The 22,652-nt window shown below is 46.4% G+C and overlaps 1 protein-coding gene across 2 annotated transcripts in view; it reads left to right on the top strand.

The window, feature by feature from the left end:
- Positions 1-12,829, top strand: part of pyroxd2 (pyridine nucleotide-disulphide oxidoreductase domain 2) — a 96,717-nt gene extending 83,888 nt beyond the window's left edge. For both annotated transcript variants that reach the window (XM_078223109.1, XM_078223108.1), the window contains exons 14-16: positions 2,093-2,199; positions 8,091-8,211; positions 11,902-12,829. In XM_078223109.1, the coding sequence (XP_078079235.1) occupies positions 2,093-2,199; positions 8,091-8,211; positions 11,902-11,972 (299 nt within the window). In that variant the 3' untranslated portion in view covers positions 11,973-12,829. The remainder of the gene's footprint in view (positions 1-2,092; positions 2,200-8,090; positions 8,212-11,901) is intronic.
- Positions 12,830-22,652: the final 9,823 nt, after the last annotated feature.

Raw genomic sequence — 22,652 nt, 5'->3', positions numbered from 1 at the left:
CTTAAATATTCACCAGTAAATTTTAAAGTTTGAAACTCCAACAATCCTGTGCCTAAATTCCTCCAAACCTCTCCCTTCACTCTCTTGGTCACATTGGGCGGCACAGTGGTTGGCGCTGCTGCCTCACAGCGCCAGGGACCCAGGTTCAATTCCAGCCTCGGGTCACTGTCTGTGTGGAGTTTACACGTTCTCCCTGTGTCTGTGTGGGTCTCCTCCGGGAGCTCCGGTTTCCTCCCACATTCGGAAAGATAGGCTGGTTAGGTGCATTGACCCGAACAGGCGCCAGAGTGTGGCGACTAGGGGAATTTCACAGTAACTTCATTGCAGTGTTAATGTAACCTTACTTGTGAATAATAAATAAACTTTAACTTTTAACTTTTTCCTGAAATTAGTAACTCTCATCATTGACTTCCCATCTATTGGCCGTGCCCTTGCCAATATCCACTGGCAACTCTCATCCTTGTCTACTGCTTTATATTTAAGTGGTTGTATGATTGCTTTAAGAGCTGATCACATGATTCAATGCAATGACATTAGGATGTTGCACAGACTTCCGTTTTGGTTTTAGTTTGTACTCTGAAGCTCCGAGAATAAATCTGTTAGTTTGAATCTACACGTGCAAACAACATCCTTTTCTTTTTGTTTAAAACCCACAACCCCTGACACAGTTAGGGCGTTACATCTACAAATGTCTCCACTGCCACATGCCAACCACCGCCTGAACGTGCCCGCCGGCACCCGATGCTCTTCTGACTCTGATCCGAGTATGCGTTTTCTCAGCCTCCTCGAAGCCTGAGTCGAATTTTCCACCACATTTAAAAAGTTTATTTATTAGTTTATGTATTAGTGTCACAAGTAGGCTTACATTAACACTGCAATGAAGTTACTGTGAAAATCCCCCAGTCGCCACATTCTGGCACCTGTTCGGGTACACGGAGGGAAAATTTAACATGGCAAATGCACCTAACCAGCACATCTTTCGGACTGTGAGAGGAAACCGGAGCACCCGGAGGAAACCCACACAGACACAGGGAGAACGTGCAAACTCTGCACAGACAGTGACCCAAGCCAGGAATCGAACCCAGGTCCCTGGCGCTGTGAGGCAGCAGTGCTAACCACTGCCGTGAGTTCAGAGTCGGGGAGCGGAGACTCTCTGAGCTGTATGTTCAGTCATGAGATGGTTAATGAAATGGTCGGAATGGCTCAGTGTGTGCATTGAGATTAGTTATGACCTTTTGTTTTGATGCCTTGTTGTTATTTGTAAGTTCCTGGGCAATGTAACATTTCTCAGGACGGGTAATGATGATTCTGATGGGATTTCTTTCTGGTTCAGTGGTGTTCACATTTCCTGCTATAGGTTGATGGCTGAAACCTTTCCTAGTCCAGGAGGCGGCCCAGTGGGATTTCTCGGTGCAGAGTTAAGCCGCATTTGCCAGAAAGGTTTAATCCATAGTCTGTTATGAGCTACACGATCTCGGCTAGGGTGATGACTGGGTGAGAGGGCCTGAATTGATAGAAAAATAAAAACATAGAAACTAGAAGCAGAAGTAGGCCATTTTTAAAAAATTCATTCGTGGGACATGTGTGTCGCTGGCTGGCCAGCATTTATTGCCCATCCCTAGTTGCCAGAGGGCGGTTCAGAGTCAACCACATTGCTGTGGCTTTGGAGTCACATGTAGGCCAGGCCAGGTAAGGATGGCAGATTTCCTTTCCTAAAGGACATTAGTGAACCAGACGGGTTTTTCCTGACAATCCAGAATGGTTTCATGGTCATCAGTAGACTTTTTAATTCCAGATTTTTAAAAATTAATTTCAAATTCCACCAACTGCCATGACGGGATTCGAACCCGGGTCCCCAGATCATTAGCTGAGGTTGTGAACCACTAGGCCATCACCCCCCTCCTCCATTTGGCCCTTTGAGCTTGCTCCGCCATTCATTTTGATCATGGCTGATCAAATCACATCACTAGGGGGTGCTAGCAAGAGTGAGCACCTTCTAGAGGGGAGAAGAAAAAGATAAATGAACTTTGTGAGCAGTTTAATTTTCTCTGCTCTAACCTATGAATGATAATCTGTCTTTTGCTCTCCTCAGTGTTTGACTGCATTGAGCAATATGCTCCAGGCTTCAAGGCCTCTGTGATTGGACGTGATATCTTGACACCACCAGACCTGGAGAGAGTGTTTGGCCTAACTGGAGGGGTTAGTATCAGTGCAGTGACAAAAGCTGACTAAAATGACGAATCGATACATTGAAAAGAACGGAGTGACTCACAGCCCTTGGCACAGGGTCAATTTAGCATGGCCAATCCATCTAACCCGCACATCTTTGGAGTGTGGGAGGAAACCGGAGCACCCAGAGAAAACACACATAGACACGGGGAGAATGTGCAAACTCCACATAGACGGTGACCCGAGGCTGGAATTGAACCTGGGTCCCTGACGCTGTGAGGCAACAGTGCTAACGAAACATTAGAGGAAAATTCCAATACAGCGATTGTGTTAATGGTAGGAGCATTCATGTCAAGGGGGCTAGAATACAAGAGCAGGGATGTACTTCTGAGGCTGTATAAGGCTCTGGTCAGACCCCATTTGGAGTACTGTGAGCAGTTTTGGGCCCCATATCTAAGGAAGGATGTGCTGGCCTTGGAAAGGATCCAGAGGAGGTTCACAAGAATGATCCCTGGAATGAAGAGCTTGTCGAATGAGGAACGGTTGAGGACTCTGGGTTTGTACTCGTTGGAGTTTAGAAGGATGAGGGGGGATCTTATGAAACTTACAGTGAGGCCTGGATAGAGAGGATGTTTCCATTAGTAGGAAAAACTAGAACCAGAGCGCACAACCTTAGGCTGAAGGGACGATCCTTTAAAACCGAGATGAGGAGGAATTTCTTCAGCCAGAGAGTGGTGAATCTGTGGAACGCTTTGCCGCAGAAGGCTGTGGAGGCCGGGTCATTGAGTGTCTTTAAGACAGAGATAGATAGGTTCTTGATTAATAAGGGGATCAGGGGTTCTGTGGAAAAAGTAGGAGAATGGAGATGAGAAAAATATCAGCCATGATTGAATGGTGGAGCAGACTCGATGGGCCGAGTGGCCTAATTCTACTCCTATGTCTTATGATCTTATAGGAGGTTTGAAAATGGTTATCACCCCAGCCAGTTGGGGCAAAAAGTGTGTCTGTTTGGGACGGTGATGGTAGGCGCTTAACCCCAAATAATGCACAGGGAATGGTTAATTACTATTTCTGATGTGATTCCCAGTATTATAAGGAGAGGCTGGATAGACTGGGACTTATTTCCCTGGAGCATAGGAAGCTTAGGGGTGATCTTATAGAGGTCTATAAAATAATGAGGAGCATAGATCAGCTGCATAGTCAACATCTTTTCCCAAAGGGAGGGGAGTCTAAAACTAGGGGGCATAGGTTTAAGGTGAGAGGGGAGAGATATAAAAGGGTCCAGAGGGGCAATTTTTTCACACAGACGGTGGTGAGTGTCTGGAATGAGCTGCCAGAGGCAGTAGTAGAGGCGGGTACAATTTTGTCTTTTAAAAAGCATTTAGACAGTTACATGGGTAATCATAGAAATCATAGAATCCTATTGTGCAGAAGGAGGTCATTCGGCCCATCGAGTCTGCACCGAAAACAATCCCACCCAGGCCCTGCAACCCCACACATTTACCCCACTAACTCCTCTAACCTACACATCCTGGGACACTAAGGGGCAATTTAGCATAGCCAATATACCTAACCGCACATCTTTGGGTAAGATGGGTCTAGAGGGATATGGGCCAAACACAGGCAGTTGGGACTAGCTTAGTGGTAAAAACTGGGCTGCATGGACAAGTTGGGCTGAAGGGCCTGTTTCCATGCTGTAAACCTCTATGACAGTTTTCACTTTGTGTGGTATTGCACTGGTTAAGAAGTTTGGGAATGTTCATTCTCTTCAGTCATTCCTCATCACTCAAACCTTTAAGATTGGAGATCATCCAGTTTCCAATCCGCGCACCCACTTCCAGGATTTTAACGTCTCCCTGGTGTCTCATTGCCAGGATTGAACACTACTCTGTACTCAGAACATGCTCAGAACAGACTGTACAGTTTGACTTGCATTCCGCTGTCCTGACCGTACGGTTCAACATTCGACTGACTTGGTTGAAAAAGCATTCATTGAAATTATTTCACATCTCCACCTCAGCGGGAAGATACATCCATCCCATCTATCACTTTCTGATTTGATTTGATTTATTATTGGCACATGTATTAGCATACAGTGAAAAGTATTGTTTCTTGCGTGCTATACAGACAAAGCATACCGTTCATAGAGAAGGAAAGGAGAGAGTGCAGAATGTAGTGTTCCAGTCATAGCTAGGGTGTAGAGAAAGATCAACTTAGTGTGAGGTAGGTCCATTCAAAAGTCTGATGGCAGCAGGGAAGAAGCTGTTCTTGAGTCGGTTGGTCCGTGACCTCAGAATTTTGTATCTTTTTCCCGATGGAAGAAGATGGAAGAGAGAATGTCCGGGGTGTGTGTGGGGTCCTTAATTATGCTGGCTGCTTTGCCGAGGAAGCGGGAAGTGTAGACAGTCAATGGATGGGAGGCTGGTTTGAGTGATGGACTGTGATTCATTCACGCCTGTCGTTCCTTGTGGTCTTGGGCAGAGCAGGAGGCATACCAAGCTGTGGTACAACCAGAAAGAATGCTTTCTATGGTGCATCTGTAAAGGTTGGTGAGAGTTGTAGCGGACATGCCAAATTTCCTTAGTCTTCTGAGAAAGTAGAAGCGTTTATGGGCTCTCTTAACTATGGAGTCGGCATGGGGGGAACCAGGGCAAGTTGTTGGTGATCAGGACACCTAAAGACTTGAAGCTCTTGACCATTTCTACTTCGTTCCCATTGATGTAGACAGGGGCATGTTCTCCTTTATGCTTCCTGAAGTCAATGACAATCTCCTTTGTTTTACTGACATTGAGGGAGAGATTATTGTCTCCGCACCAGTTCAGCAGATTCTCTATCTCATTCTTGTACTCTCTCTCATCATTGTTTGGCCCAACACCAGAGGAATCTAAAGCTCCTTCTGCCTAGGTTCGATCCTCAAACCCTCAAAAAAAGACTGAAACATCTTGGAGGTTTTTCTTTGCGTTTTTCAGTGAGTGCTGGTGTCCCATTTGGGGGTAACTGGCTGGCTGAGTGGGCCTGAATTGATAGAAACATAAAAACGTAGAAACTGGAAGCAGGAGGAGGCCATTCGGCCCTTCGAGCCTGCTCCACCATTCATTTTGATCACGGCTGATCATCGAATTCCATATCCCTCGATCCCTTTAGCCCCAAGAGCTATATCTAATTTCTTCTTGAAATCCGATGTTTTGGCCTCAGCTACATTCTGTGGTAGTGAATTCCACACATTCACCACCCTCTGGGTGAAGAAATTTCTCCACACCTCAGTTCTAAAAGATTTACCCTTTATCCTGAAACTATGACCCCCGAGTTCTGGACTCCCCCCACCATCGGGAACATTCTTTCTGAATCTACCCTGTCTAACCCTGTTAGAATTTTATAAGTTTCTCTGAGATCTCCCGTCCCCAGTCAGAGCCATTTTGTCCACCTTTTTTATGTAGCTGCAGGCAGTCCCTGACTTTATGACATTTGAGTTACAACAAATGTTTGTAAATTTACACCCCATTTTGACTTTACAGTGTCAGTTTTGACTTTACAACGCCACACAAGCATATTCGTACATGTGCATTGTTACGATGTGGAGGTCGAACACCTTTTGAGAAGTAATGCTGAATCCCCCAAAGAGGAATACCTCACCTCGTAATCTGTTAAAAGTGTATGTGAAGGTGTGAACTGTCCTTCAGTAACCTTTAGTGGGTAACTAACAGAAATACTCGACATTCACTTTAAAATGAACGCTTAACAATATATTTATTTAACTAACCAGGAACTTTAACGAAACAAGTAACACACCGAATAAAATAAGATTCTAATGGAATGCTGTTCAAATAATACAATACTCAGGCATTCACCAAAAATATATAATAATAGAAGTCACCCTATTACAGTCACTCTCGATATGCAACCAGGTTTGTAGCTTTCGGAATCTTTTAGAGTTCCTCTGTTGATTTCTCTGTCTGTAAGTTCTTTCTGATTTGGTACCTCTCGCTCGTTAGATGGTACGTTTTCTTAAGGGATATCTGAAGCTGGCAGAGTTGGGAGCTGCTCTCTCCCTCTCAAGGCTTGAGAGGTGGCAGTTCTTCTGTTGCTCTGCTGTTTTCCCCCTCTGCACTCTCTTTTATACCTTGTGATCACCTATCAATTTTCCGACAATAGAATTGTTCTGATGTTGCCAACACCATCAAAGTTACATTTTATAGATTCCTGGTAGCTGAGTGTCTGCTTTAAATAGATTGGGCTAAATTTTAAAAAAACAGTTGTTTTTGTCAAGACTACTGCTTGACGTTTTGATATAAATGTTTCAGCTTAGACTCTGGACGGACTTTGCATTTTAACCTCCAAGCACTGAAACAAAACACCAGCTTTTAAAGGGACCACACAATGTTTATTTCCCTCTCACATTTATACAATTTGTTACATCTTTACCAACATCAAATTCTATATTCACAAACTCAACTTCGCAACAACGTTCTGCGCCGCCCGTCTGTATGACTGGAGAGCTTGAACCACCTTTATTAGATCGGAAGCGAGTGTTTTGTTCACTATTTTTTAGCATGGCTATTGTGATTTGAACACATTTGTATGCTTACGTTGTATTTAACGTGTACTCAGACACGCAAAAGTTCAAGGTTAAATTGGCAACTGACAGTGATTGTGACTTGATTATAAATCCCACACTAACCGAGGAACTTGCGCTGAGGCGTGGAGGCATCAACAGTCACCTCAGTAACTTGACAGGCCAAGAGTTAAGTACATTTTACACCACCAGGTGACCCCATGAGTGATTTCCGACCTCGGTTCAGGAACCAATCCCCCATTGTTCCTGTGGGGAAAATCAGTTCCAACGTTTTCACTTACAACATGGTTTTCAGGAACCAGTTGTGTTGTGAGTCTGAGGACTGCCTGTAGAATAGAATCATAGAATCCCTACAATGCCTACAATCCCTCAATGGAGGCCATTCAGCCCATTGAGTCTGCACCAACAACAATCCCACCCAGGCCCTATCCCCATAACCCTGTTAGTCCCCTGACGCTGAGGGAGAATTTAGCATGGCTAATCAACCTAACCTGCACATCTTTGGACTGTGGGAGGAAACCGGGGCACCTGGAGGAAACCCACGCAGACACGGGGAAAAAGTGCAGACTCCGCACAGTCACCTGAGGCCGGAATTGAACCCGGGTCCCTGGTGCTGTGAGGCAGCAGTGCTAACCACTGTGCCACCATGCCGTCCCTTAAAGTTACTGTGAAAATCCCCTAGTTGCCACACCCCAGTGCCTGTTCGGGCCAATGGCTCCTAACCAGCACATCTTTCGAAGAAACCGGAGCACCCGGAGGAAACCCACGCAGACACGGGGAGAACGTACAGACTCTGCACAGTTAGCCAAGCCAGGAATTGAACCCAGGTCCTTGGCGCTGTGAGGCAGCAGTGTTAATCACTGTGCCACCGCTCCAAAACAGATTCGACAGTGCAAATCTTAGTGCCATGACTCGGATTCGAACTGAGATTACTGTGGCAGAGTACTAACCACTATACGATCACGGAGTGCTACTGAGAATCCCGATGCACCCATCATCATTTATTAATCTTCAAGCTGAGACAATGGGTGTTGAGATCAATGCTCACAGTTTAAACTGATACAAAGGGATGACTGTTATAGTCAACCCAGCCTTAATGATTAGGCCCTGGCTTCTAAGGTTAAGTCCTATTTGGAATATCGTGTCCAATCCTGATCACCATCTCTAAGGAAGGACTTCAAGGCCTTTGGGAAGGTGCCGAGGAGATTTGTAACAGATATCCATGAAACCTTACTCCGAAGTTTTCCATCCTGTAACATGCTTCTCATTGCATTACACGTCTGTAACACTCCCAAAGGCAGTGCTTATAAATGGATAATTACTTACCATTCATGATATTTTCTTGCAGAATATTTTTCATGGGGCAATGTCACTTGATCAGCTGTACCTGACACGACCTTTGCCCTCATATTCGAACTACCGATCACCTGTCAAAGGTCTGTACCTTTGTGGAAGTGGAGCCCATCCAGGTAATTAGCTATTTAATGGCCGTTTTAAAAATGAAGAACTCGGGGCTTACCCCGGACTCAAAGGGTTTGCATGTTGAGCAGCTGAACATGTGAGAAGCCCTGAAGGTTAGGCAGTGGTGGAGGGAGAGATGGAGTGAGGGTAGGAGCGAGGGACATTCAATGGCATTACTATCACTGAAACCCCACTGTCAACATTCTGGAGATGGCTAATGTTATGGCTCAGGAGATGGTAAGTGCCAGGTTGTCCAAATCCCAAAGGGAAACTTGAATCAGCTGCCACAACAATTTGCACCTTATCTATTATGAGGAATTACTTGGTCAAGATAAGTAACACTCAGACCTATTGTGATGGTTTAATAAACTAAAGTTAAATATTTATTAAAATAAAAAAGGAAAATTACGCCTTAAAACACAAGAATACCTTTACACAGCGAGCAGTATTTCTACCAACAGTTCTTAAAAGATTTCTGAAACATAGCAACAAAGAAACTAAAAGCAGGAAAAGGCCATTTGGCCCATCCAGCTTGCCCCACCATTCATTTTGATCATAGCTGATCATCGAATTCAATATTCTGATTCACCCCTTCCCCCCGCAATATCCCTTGATCCCTTTCGCACCAAGAGCGACATCTATTTTTTCTTGAAATCAAATAACGTTTTGGCCTCAACTACATTCTGTGGTAGTGAATTTCACACATTCTGGGTGAAGAAATTTCTCCTCACCTCAGTCCTAAAAGGTTTACCCCTTATCCTCAAACTATGACCCCTAGTTCTGGACTCCCCCACCATCGGGAACATTCTTTTTGAATCTACCCTGTCTCATCCTGTTAGAATTTTATGAGTTTCTATGAGATCCCCTCTCGCTCTTCTAAATTCCAGTGAATATAATCTTAACCGACTTAGTCTCTCTTCATCCGACAGACCTGCCATCCCAGGAATCAGCCTGGTAAACCTTTGCTGTACTCCCTCTATAGCAAGGACATCCTCCCTCAGATAAGGACACCAAAACTGCACACAACACTCCAGGTGTGGCCTCACCAACGCCCTATACAATTGCAGCAAAACATCCCTATTCCTATACTCAAACCCTCTCGCTATGAAGGCCAACATACCATTTGCCTTCTTTACTGCCTGCTGTACCTGCACGCTTACTTTCCATGATTGATGCATGAGGACACCAAGGTCTCGCTGAGTATCCCCCTCTCTCAATTTGCATCCATTCAAATAATAATCTGTCTTCCTATTATTGCTACCAAAGTGGATATCCTCACATTTATCCACATTATACTGCATCTGACATGCAGATGCCCACACACTCAGCCTGTCCAAATCACGCTGAAGCATCTCCGCATCCTCCTCACAGCTCACCCTCCCACTCAACTTTGTATCATCTGCAGATTTGGAGATAATACATTTAGTTCCCTCTTCCAAATCATTAATATATAATGTGAACAGTTGGGGCCCTGTAGGTGCTTCCTATCTGCTAACCAGCTTTATATCCATCTCAAGACATCACTTGCAATCCCTTGTGCTTTAACTTTACATAATAGTCTGTTATGTGAGACGTTGTCGAAAGCCTTCTGAACGTCTAAATAAACTACAAGCACTGGTTCTCCTCAGTCAACTACTAGTTACATCCTCAAAGAATTCCAATCGATTCATCAAGCATGATTTCCCTTTTGTAAATCCATGCTGACTTTGTCTGATGATACAATTGCCTTCTAAATGCTGGGGGTGATTCTCCCAGCTCGCTGCGCTGCACTGGGAGCGCAATGGGCCGGGAGACATCAGCAGAGGCCATTTAACAGGCTCCTCGCTGGTCACCGCAGTCTCCGACTCCAAGTTTTCTCATCAGCTTCCAGCGCGGAGTTGATTTCCACATTAAAAATTCAATTTAAATATGAAGTCTCCAGGCCCGCTGGCGTCTCCCCCTCACCAGCGGAGTTTACAACAGCTCACTGGGCAAAATGGTAATGACCAAGGGGCACCTTGGCACTGCCCACTGGGCATGGGGCAGTGCTGATGGGGTGGGGCCTGTTGTGGGGACGGGGCCTACGGAGGGCCATTGGTGGGAGTCCCGCTGCCACTCTGAAGTTGGGATCAGTGGGAGAGGGAGGGAAGGGGGTGATTGGGGCTGGCCGTTGGGGTGGGTGGGGGGCTGCCGGAGGTGGGTGGGGAGGTTGGAACTGCCAGAGGGGTGCACGGTCGGGGAGATCAGGGCTGACCCAGAGATGTCCGGGGAAGGGGAGGGGGGTTGGGGGTTTGTATGGCAGCGATCGGTGGGGTGGAGGTCATCGAAGTGTGGTGACCCCTAGTCACCACACTTCGATGCCTTGTCAGGGTGGACGTGAAGAGGATGTTTCCTTTTGTGGGAGAATCTAGAACCAGGGATTACTGTTTAAAAATAAGGGAATAATACGATGGACATGAGAAGTTTTTTCTCCCAGAGGGTTGTGCGTCTCTGGAATTCTCTTCCTCAAAAGGCAGTGGAAGGTTCAGTCGGCAGTTGGGAAGGCAAATGCAATGTTAGCATTCATGTCGAGAGGGCTAGAATACAAGAGCAGGGATGTACTTCTGAGGCTGTATAAGGCTCTGGTCAGACCCCATTTGGATTATTGTGAGCAGTTTTGGACCCCATATCTAAGGAAGGATGTGTTGGCCTTGGAAAGAGCCCAGAGGAGGTTCACAAGAATGATCCCTGGAATGAAGAGCTTGTCGTATGAGGAATGGTTGAGGACTCTTGGTCTGTACTCGTTGGGGTTTAGAAGGATAAGGGGGGATCTTATTGAAACTTACAGGATACTGCGAGGCCTGGATAGAGTGGACATGGAGAGAATGTTTCCACTAGTAGGAAAAACTAGAACCAGAGGGCACAGCCTCAGGCTAAAGGGACGATCCTTTGAAACAGAGATGAGGAGGAATTTCTCCAGCCAGAGAGTGGTGAACCTGTGGAACTCTTTGCAGCAGAAGGCTGTGGAGGCCAGGTCATTGAGTGTTTTTAAGACAGAGATAGATAGGTTCTTGATTAATAAGGGGGTCAGGGGTTATGGGGAAAAGGCAGGAGAATGGGGATGTGAATCATATCAGCCATGATTGAATGGCAGAGCAGATCTGATGGGCTGAGTGGCCTAATTCTGCTCCTATGTCTTATGGTCTTATGGTCTAAGCAGAATCATTGAACATTTTTAAGGCAGAGCTTGATAGATTCTTGATCGAAGGTGAGAGGTTATTGGGAGGTTACAGTTAGATCTTATTGAATGGCAGAGCAGACTTGAGGGGCTGAGTGGCCTTCTCCTGCTCCTAATTTGTATGTTTGTAGGTTCCCGGATTTTGACCCAGCGATGTTTAAGGATACAATTACAAGTCAGGATAGTGTGAGGCTGGAAAGGAAGCTTGGGGCAGATAGTATTCGCTTGCTGCCATCGCTCTGCTTGATGCTGAAAATCAAGGGGTTGGAGGATGATGTGCAAAGGAGGACCAAAGGGATTGATTGAGAAGGGGAAAATAGAGTATGAAAGCGAGATAAGTTTCTCTAGGTATGTAAAGAGAAAAAGCTTGACAAGAATGAATGTACAGTCAGAAGTGGGAGAATTCACAACGGGGAACAAGAGATCAAGGTCAGCAGTGATGCTGTGCATGTTGAATAGGCTGTTCGTTAACAACTAATTGGTGATGGTCTTCTCTCATCAGGTGGTGGAGTGATGGGATCAGCTGGACGTAACGCTGCACATGTTGTCTTATCTGACCTGAAACGGTCTTAGCGGACCCTCCTGCAAGGATCCTGTCCTTGAGTACACTTCCGCAAGAGGATACACTCATACCCTCTGCCTGGTCTGTGTTCGGAATGATTATTAACTGGTGAAACACTTCATTCAACCAATATCCATTCAAAGAATCATAGAATAGTATCAGCACAAAAGGAGGCCATTTGGTCCATTGAGCCTTTCCTGGCTCTTTTAAGGAGTGATTCAGCCAGTCCCCACATCCCCGCTCTTTCCCAATATTCCTACAATGTGTTTCGCTGTAAGTATCCAATTCCATTCTGAGGGCCACTATGGAATCTTTCGTCATCCCCCTATCAGGCAGTGCACCCCAGATTCTACTCGCTCATTGTGGAAAACTTGCTTTATTTAAAAAAAAACTGAAGAATTTTCAGGTTAGTTAAATGTGATAATCTACAAAAGAAGAATGCAAATCAAAAGAAAACATGGAAATTACTTTTGAGATTTTTCCTATTTGTCACTGAAAGCTGTAACAAACCAGTTTGAAAATGGACAGATACCTTTTCCTGAAAATTAAGATAGCTGTTTGGATTTGGCCCAGGCACAGGAGTCTTAGGCAAAGAATTAGTTGAGTTAAAGATGGTTTGATGAGTGTTGTATGCTTCAAATGTCAGCAAAAAGCTGTAAGGAGTCTACGGCCCGCAGATATTTTATCTGTTTGAGTTTTAAGTTGTGTTTCTTTGTTGCAAAGTGATATTTCCACAGTTGCATCCTGGTCTATGTATAATTGCCTCGTAATATCAATGATGTTTTATGAGACTTTCCATGATCACCAGTGATTGATACAGTCTGGTTGAGATATGCACATTAATGCTTAAAGTACCACTGCAATTTGATTTTGATTTGATTTGATTTATTATTGTCACATGTATTGGTATACAGTGAAAAGTATTGTTTCTTGCGCGCTATACAGACAAAGCATACCGTTCATAGAGAAGGAAAGGAGAGAGTGCAGAATGTAGTGTTACAGTCATAGCTAGGGTGTAGAGAAAGGTCAACTTAGTGCGAGGTAGGTCCATTCAAAAGTCTGATGGCAGCAGGGAAGAAGCTGTTCTTGAGTCGGTGACCTCAGACTTTTGTATCTTTTTCCCGACGGAAGAAGGTGGAAGAGAGAATGTCCGGGGTTCTCAGACGAGTGAAAAAGCAAACTGGATTGTAGATTACATTTTGGGATTGGAATGTGATCATTTGGAAAGAGCGTCATTGTTACTTGGACATCCAGTTCAATAACAGTGGCCAGCTGATGCAGTCTTCAGAATAAAGTGTATCATTGACAAGAGAGTTACCTGACCATCTTGTCAGTGCTTTTCTCAATCTGAGACTGTCAGGTACAAGCATCCGGCAATGAAACCAACCCAAGGGATAGTCTCATAGAATCCATCGAAGAGGCCATTCAGCCCATCGAATCTGCACCGACTCTGACAGAATAACTTACCCAGGCTCTCTCCCCTGCCCTATCCCTGTAACCTCATACGTTTCTTGTGGTTAATCCACCTAACCTACACACCTTAGGGCAGTAAGAGGCAATTTAGCATGGCCAATCCACCTAATCTGCACATTTTTGGATTGTGGGAGGACACCGGAGCACCCCAAGGAAACCCATGCAGACAGGGAAGAACGTACAAACTCAACACAGTGACCCAAGACCGGAATTGAACCCAGGTCCCTGGCGCTGTGAGTCAGCAGACTATTATTTAAATGGTTTAAATGGTAAAAAATTGCAGCATGCTGCTGTACAGAGGGACCTGGGTGTCCTTGTGCATGAATCACATGGAGTTGGTTTGCAGGTACAGCAGGTAATTAAGAAGGCAAATGGAATTTTGTCCTTCATTGTTAGAGGGATAAAGTTTAAAAACAGGAAGGTTATGTTGCAGCTGTATAAGGCGCTGGTGAGGCCACACCTGGAGTACTATGCACAGTTTTGGTCTCCTTACTTGAGAAAGGATATGCTGGCACTAGAGGGTGTGCAGAGGGGATTCATTAAGTTGATTCCGGAGTTGAGAGGATTGGCTTGTGAGGAGAGACTGAGAATACTGGGGCTATACTCATTGGAATTCAGAAGAATGAAACATATAGAAACATATAAAATTATCAAGGGGATAGATAAGATAGAAGCAGGAAGGTTGTTTCCACTGGCCGGTGAAACCAGAGCTAGGGGGCATGGCCTCAAAATAAGGGGGAGCAGATTTAGGATTGAGTTGAGGAGGAACTTCTTTACCCAAAGGATTGTGAATCTATGGAATTCCCTGCCCAGTGAAGCAGTTGAGGCTCCCTCATTGAATGTTTTTAAGGTAAAGATAGATAGATTTTTGAACAGAAAAGGAATTAAGGGTTATGGTGAGCAGGTGGGTAAGTGGAGCTGAGTCCACAAAAAGATCAGCCATGATCTTATTGGACCAGGTTAAAATCCAACAGGTTTATTTGGAATCACGAGCTTTTGGAGCACTCACCTGATGAACATAGAACATAGAACATTACAGCGCAGAACAGGCCCTTCGGCCCACGATGTTGCACCGACCAGTTAAAAAAAAAACTGTGACCCTCCAACCTAAACCAATTTCTTTTCGTCCATGAACCTATCTACGGATCTCTTAAACGCCCCCAAACTAGGCGCATTTACAACTGATGCTGGCAGGGCATTCCAATCCCTCACCACCCTCTGGGTAAAGAACCTACCCCTGACATCGGTTCTATAACTACCCCCCCTCAATTTAAAGCCATGCCCCCTCGTGCTGGATTTCTCCATCAGAGGAAAAAGGCTATCACTATCCACCCTATCTAAACCTCTAATCATCTTATATGTTTCAATAAGATCCCCTCTTAGCCGCCGCCTTTCCAGCGAAAACAATCCCAAATCCCTCAGCCTCTCCTCATAGGATCTCCCCTCCATACCAGGCAACATCCTGGTAAACCTCCTCTGCACCCTCTCCAAAGCCTCCACATCCTTCCTGTAATGTGGGGACCAGAACTGCACACAGTACTCCAAGTGCGGCCGCACCAGAGTTGTGTACAGTTGCAACATAACGCTACGACTCCTAAATTCAATCCCCCTACCAATAAACGCCAAGACACCATATGCCTTCTTAACAACCTTATCTACTTGATTCCCAACTTTCAGGGATCTATGCACACATACACCTAGATCCCTCTGCTCCTCCACACTATTCAAAGTCCTCCCGTTAGCCCTATACTCAACACATCTGTTATTCCTACCAAAGTGAATTACCTCACACTTCTCCGCATTAAACTCCATCCGCCACCTCTCGGCCCAACTTTGCAACCTGTCTAAGTCTTCCTGCAAACTACGACACCCTTCCTCACTGTCTACCACACCACCGACTTTGGTGTCATCAGCAAATTTGCTAATCCACCCAACTATACCCTCATCCAGATCATTAATAAATATTACAAACAGCAGTGGCCCCAAAACAGATCCCTGAGGTACACCACTTGTAACCGCACTCCATGATGAATATTTACTATCAACCACCACCCTCTGTTTCCTATCCGCTAGCCAATTCCTGATCCAATTTCCTAGATCACCCCCAATCCCATACATCTGCATTTTCTGCAGAAGCCTACCATGGTGAACCTTATCAAACGCCTTACTAAAATCCATATATACCACGTCCACTGCCTTGCCCCCATCCACCTCCTTGGTCACTTTCTCAAAAAACTCAATAAGGTTAGTAAGGCACGACCTACCTGCCACAAAACCATGCTGACTATCACCTATCAATTCATTACTCTCCAAATAACTATAAATCCTATCCCTTATAATTTTTTCCAACATCTTGCCGACAACAGAAGTGAGACTCACCGGTCTATAATTCCCAGGGAAGTCTCTGTTCCCCTTCTTAAACAATGGGACAACATTCGCTAACCTCCAATCTTCTGGTACTATACCAGAGGCCAACGACGACCTGAAGATCAGAGCCAGAGGCTCTGCAATCACTTCTCTTGCCTCCCAGAGAATCCTTGGATAAATCCCATCCGGACCAGGGGATTTATCTATTTTCAGACCCTCCAGAATATCCTGCACATCCTCCTTATCAACTGTAATACTGTCTATTCTACTCCCTTGCAACCCAGTGTCCTCCTCAGCTATATTCATGTCCCCTTGCGTGAACACCGAAGAGAAATATTGGTTCAATGCTTCACCAATCTCCTCCGGTTCCACACATAACTTCCCTCTGCCATCTATAACTGGCCCTAAACTTGCCCTAACCAACCTTCTGTTCTTGACATACCTATAGAACGCCTTAGGATTCTCTTTAACCCTATCCGCCAAAGTCTTCTCATGTCCCCTTTTAGCCCTTCTAAGCTCGCTCTTCAACTCCCTCTTAGCCAATCTAAAGCTTTCTAGTGCACTACCCGAGTGCTCACGTCTCATCCGAACATAAGCCTCCTTTTTCTTTTTAACCAACAATGAAGGAGCAGTGCTCCGAAAGCTCATGATACCAAATAAACTTGTTGGACTTTGTCCTGGTGATGTGAGACTTCCTACTGCGCCCACCCCAGTCCAATGCTGGTATCTCCACACCATGATCTTATTGAATGGTGGAGAGGGCTCGAGGGGTCAAATGGCCTCCTCCTGTTCCTAGTTCTTATGTTCCAATCACTGTGCCATCGTGCCATTGCAAAGGAAGAAATGGCAGAATCAAAGGCTTGTGTTGGCGTTATGGATTTAATGGTCCAGAATTTCATCTCGGCAGAGATTCTTGCCGATGTTGCGAAAATCCCGGAAATGGCTGGAAGTCCCGCCCCTGTAACCAGCATTTCCCATTTTGCGGAGTCGGGTCAGCGTTCGGAGATGCGCAATTCACACAGAGGCAGCAGGCCGTTTAAATCGCCAGCTGTCTCCACTGCAGTGGGACTTTGGGAGAACAAGAGTTTGGGCATCTCGAGTGCGCAGATTAGAACAGGTGGCGCGGTGGCACAGTGATTAGCACTGCTGCCTCGCAGTGCCAGGGACCTGGGTTCAATTCTGGCTTGGGTCACTGTCTGTACGGAGTTTGCACGTTCTCCCCGTGTCTGCGTGGGTTTTCTCCGGGTGCTCCGGTGTCCTCCCACAGCCCGAAAGACAAGCTGGTTAGGTACATTGACCTGAACAGGCGCCGGAGTGTGGCAACTAGGGGAATTTCACAGTAACTTCATTGCAGTGTTAATGTAAGCCTTACTTGTGAGTAATAAATAAACTTTAGGATAAGAGAAGGTCTGAACTTGGCCGTTTCTTATGGATAGCAAGGGTACCCCTTTGGATAGAATTCCGCGATCCCTTGGGAGAGGTAAGGCACCGTCTGTGATCGTTAAACGTAAACATAATTACACACTTACACACAACCCATTGGAGCGGACAAGCTGCAAAATAGGTGTCCAGTTGTTAAATCTGTTATCCTGTTTAATTTAATGAATGATGTCTTTCATCCTTTCTATTGAGAGAAGTTAATAAGGTTGTGAAAAGTCCTGTTAACGGGTGAACACTGGAATTCAAACATGGTTGGCCAGCTTAGCTGTTGTCTGGATGTCAACATTGACTGGGTATGGCTGATCTGAGCAGAGGCAGTGAGAAGGAGTGATTCTACCCTTCAACACCTACCTGCTCTGTGACGCAATGGTGTAGAATCATAGAATCCCTACAGTGCAGAAGGAGGCCATTCAACCCATCAAGCCTGCACCGACAACAATCCCACCCAGGCCCTATCCCCGTAACCCCACATATTTGGCCCGCTAATCCTCTAACCTACACATCCCGGGACACGAAGGGGCAATTTATCATGGCCAATCAACTTAACTCGCACATCTTTGGACTGTGGGAGGAAACTGGAGCACCCGGAGGAAACCCACGCAGACACAGGGAGAATGTGCAGACTCCGCACAGACAGTGACCCAAGCTGGGAATCGAACCCGGGTCCCTGGAGCTGTGAGGCAGCAGTGCTAACCACTGTGCCACCGTGCCACCCCATGTAGGGGGATTAACCAGCACAGTCCACACAGGACAGGTGCTGGAGCAAGCAAACTATTTTGTCAGCTGCTGGATACAAGGAGTTACTGAAATCAAATCCGAAAATAGCTGGAAAATCTCAGCAGGCCTGGCAGTATCTTTGGAGAGAGAAACTGAGCTCCTTCAAAGCTTTTATTTAAGGAGTTAATGCTGCATTACCTAATAACTTTTATAAGCCAGGCACTATGGATGGGAGCTTACGGCCTCGCTTGGTCGAGACCGGAAATTCCCGCCCGAGGTCAACGGAGATTCCCGTTGTCGGAGCCTCACCCACAGCGATTCCGTGGCTGGGTGAGGTAGAGTTCCGGCCCATGGGCAGGATTTTCGGGTCAAGACCTGATGTTCCCACCCAAGGCCAATGAACCTTTATGTGGTCCATCAAACTTTCCGTCCCATCCACGATGATTCCCACGGCAGGCGGGACTGGAAAACCTAACCCTACCGGCGCTTTTATTCATGTTAAATTGTTGTGCATGAGCTGTCAGTCACTTTAAGACCACACAGCAGAGGTGAGCCACCTGAATTGAGGGACCAATTGGAACTGTGAAAGAGTGATCACCAGAGAGGGTGGAGTCCTCTCTCGAGCAGAATGCAGCCATGTAAGAAGCATGTAAACAAACACTGGGGTCGGAATTCTCCGGCCATTCATGGCGGTGGGATTCTCCAGACCCGCTGGCAGTGTACCCCGTCTGCGGATTTCCCACCAGCCTGGGGTGACATCGATGGGAATTTCCATTGACAGTGGCGGTACCAGAGAATCCCACTGCTAGTAAACACGTGGCTGGGAGGTCGGAGAATCTCATCCTGGAGCTCTGGGTCCAGGGCAGCTTCGTGCTGTAAAACGTCCTTGTGCCTGCTTTCTCTTATCAATAAGTACCTTCCTTGTTCCTAACAAAGTCTGAAGTCTCTCTTAACAACTCCGGACCTGGCCACAGGATACATAATACTGGCGACAAGGATCGAATTCAAACACACATGTGCAAAGCTATATGATGAGAGAAAAGTAAAGAGATTCCCTTCATATAGCGCCTTTCATGACCTTAGGATGTTCCGAAGTGCTTCACACCTAACACAGTACTTTTGAAGCATTGTCAAGTGTCAAGGAATCATTTATATTCACCCAATAGGACTGACAGGATCTTGCTTTAATGTCTCATCAGAAAGGTGGCACTTACTCAGTACTGCACTGGGAATCTCAACCCTGGATTATCATTGGAATTCTACCGCCCCGCCCGCCACAGAGTCGGAGCGGGCGAGGGGCGGACAATGGAAATGTCCACTGACCTCAGGCGGGATTTTCTGGTCTTGGGTCGAGCGAGGCCGTATAACCCCTTTGTATGTGTTCAAGGGTTGGGTTTTATGCGGCACTGAGTTCCCTGTGTCCCAACTGAAAAAGCCACAATGGGAGCCCCCCCCCCCCCAGCAGAAGAAGGTTTATCCCTTTGTAATTTAACAGGTGATTAGTCATTTATAGACTGGGGGGCAGGATGTCAGCTCCTTCAGGGGCCAGAGGTCCCGCCTCAAAGAGCTGGCGACCAATCAGAGGTCAGCAGCTCTCCAGTACTGGCAGTGCCACCGAGATTGGTGGCCACTGGAGGTATTGCTCTCGGAGTTTGTGGAGGCATTCAGCACTGGATCGAGATTGTGGAGGTCATGGTGGCTGGCCCTGGCAAAGGGCTGTTGGGGGATTGGGGGTAGGGAATGAGGGGGAAGCTGGGACATGGGGTAACACTCTGGTAGGGGGAGGAAGGGAGGCCTCTGATGGACCCAGGCATTCTCCAGCTCTTGGAGGTGGGACCTCTGGCCCCTGAAGGAGCTGACATCCCACCCCCAGTCTATAAATGACTAATCCCCTGTTAAATTGCAAAGGGGTAAACCTTCTTCTGCTGGGGGGGGGCTCCCATTGTGGCTTTTTTAGTTGGGACACAGGGAACTCAGTGCCGCATAAAATCCAACCCTTGAACACATACAAAGGGGTTTTACGGCCTCACTCGACCCAAGATTGGAAAATCCCGCTTGAGGTCAATGAACGCCTGGCGCTGCAGGGAAACCTGCTGAGCTGATCATAGACATGGGCCATTGTCCCTACTGTTTAAATTTGATTTGATTTATTATTGCCACATGTATTAGTATACAGTGAAAAGTATTGTTTCTTGCGCGCTATGCAGACAAAGCATACCGTACATAGAGAAGGAAAGTAGACGGTGCAGAATGTAGTGTTACAGTCATAGCTAGGGTATAGAGAAAGATCAACTTAATGCAAGGTAGGTCCATTCAAAAGTCTGACGGCAGCAGGGAAGAAGCTGTTCTTGAGTCGGTTGGTACATGTCCTCAGACTTTTGTATCTTTTTCCCAACGGAAGAAGGTGGAAGAGAGTATGTCCGGTGTGCGTGAGGTCCTTAATTATGCTGGCTGCTTTTCCCCGAGGCAGCGGGAAGTGTAAACAGAGTCAATGGATGGGAGGCTGGATTGCGTGATGGACTGGGCTTTGTTCACGACCCATTGTAGTTTCTTGCGGTCTTGGACAGAGCAGGAGCCATACCAAGCTGTGATACAACCAGAAAGAATGCTTTCTATGGTGCATCTGTAAAGGTTGGTGAGAGCCGTAGCTGACATGGCAAATTTCCTTAGTCTTCTGAGAAAGTAGAGGCGTTGGTGGGCTTTCTTAACTATAGCGCCGGTATGGGGCGGACCAGGACAGGTTGTTGGTGATCGGGACACCTAAAAACTTGAAGGTTTTCAACCATTTCTGCTTCATCCCCATTGATGTAAATAGGAACATGTCTCCCATTACAGTTCCTGAAGTCGATGACTATCTCCTTCGTTTTGTTGACATTGAGTCCCAGTGGCTGTGAGATGAAGCTCATAAATGAACATTAATTGCAAACTTAAGGGACTCAATCGGCCCACTGGCAGACCGATGCTACCCCGCCACTGGTAAAACCACTCCTGTTCTGCCCACTGCAGAATTTCTGGGAACTCCAGGCCAATGTTGGAAGTTTAATCAGCTCGGTCACACTGTTAGACCAGTGGGCTATATCCCAACTCTCTGCCTTGGGACTGTGTGAAAATAACTGGCAATTTAAAAAGTATATTGGGAGGAGAGTTGGACAGAGGTCGTGTTCCGAGGGAAAGCGGAAAGAACGAGGCAATGTGAAAACTGAAGTGCTTCAACCTCTCTGATTGTTGTAAATTCTATTTGGTTTATTAGAAATTGCCACGTTGTTGACCGGGTGAGAAAATGAAAGATCTGCCTGGTACTTAACTGTCAGAATATCACCCGCAGGCCTTTTGCTCTGCAAAATAACATTAGTGCTTCGGACCGTGATATTAATGGCATTTAGGCCCTGTTAATCTCTCTATAGCAATCCAGCGCTTGCTCCCAGCTAGGGGAAAGTATCTGTTTTTCAAGCGTGTTGGAGCTGTGTGAATGTCATCGTGCCTTTGTCACCGTGAACCAAAGGATTCTCCATAAAGTTAAGGGAAGGCGATGGCCTAGTAGTATTATCGCTAGACTATTAACCTGGAAACTCAGCTAATGTTCTGGGGACCTGGGTTCGAATCCTGCCACGGCAGAATCACAGAATCCTACAGTGCAGAAGGAGGCCATTTGGCCCATCGAGTCTGCACCGAGCACAGTCTCACCCAGGCCATATCCCCATAACCCTATGCATTTACCCTAGCGAGTCCCCTGACATTAAGTGGCAATTTAGCATGGCCAATCCACCTAACTCGCACATCTTTCGGGGATGTGGGAGGAAACCGGAGCACCCGAGGAAACCCACCCAGACATGGGGAGAATGTGCAAAGTCCACACAGACAGTGACCCAAGCGGGAATCGAACCCGGGTCCCTCGTGCTGTGAGGCAGCAGTGCTAACCACTGTGCCACCATGCCGCCCAGGTGGCGGAATTTGAATTCAATTCAAAACATCTGGAATTAAGAATCTACTGATGACCATGAAACCATTGTCGATTGTTGGAAAAACCCATCTGGTTCACTAATCTCCTTTACGGAAGGAAATCTGCCGTCCTTACTTGGTCTGGCCTACATGTGACTCCAGAGCCACAGCAATGTGGTTGACTCTCAACTGCCCTCGGGCAACTACGGATGGACAATAAATGCTGGCCAGCCAGCGATGCCCATGTCCCACGAATGAATTTTTAAAAAAGTTGACGGTGAAGCAACTGGTGGAAGGTGAGTGGCTCCTGTGTGTTGGTCTGAATGGACAAAGGCCAGAAAATGGTGACAAATGAAGAATGTGCTTCACCAGGTAACAAAACAGATTGTAACATAACACCTGGACCGATGAGTTAACTTGGTGAGAAGTTTGACAGAGAGTGGGGTGGTGGGGAAGAACATCAAGCAGGAGTCAAAAGAAGGGATGGGGATCATGGCTGAGGATATAGCTGTGTGTTGTAGAGATGTAGCAAGGGTGACAGGAATAGACAGAGAGAGCCCCAGAGACGAAGAAAGCATATTTGACCCGAGTTGGGACAGTTGATAGTGGGGCTGGAGGGGAGGGTTGGAGGGCGAGAGGGAGGAGACTATTTGTTGTCTTTTTTTAAATATTCATTTGTGGGACATGGGCGCCACTGGCTGGCCAGCATTTATTGCCCATCCCTAGTTGCCCGAGGGCAGTTGAGATTCAACCAC

Source organism: Mustelus asterias, chromosome 11 (assembly GCF_964213995.1).
Source record: "Mustelus asterias chromosome 11, sMusAst1.hap1.1, whole genome shotgun sequence".
NCBI lineage: Eukaryota > Metazoa > Chordata > Chondrichthyes > Carcharhiniformes > Triakidae > Mustelus > Mustelus asterias.
Note: the sequence above shows the minus strand (reverse complement) of the source record. Positions and strands in the feature narration are given on the sequence as shown.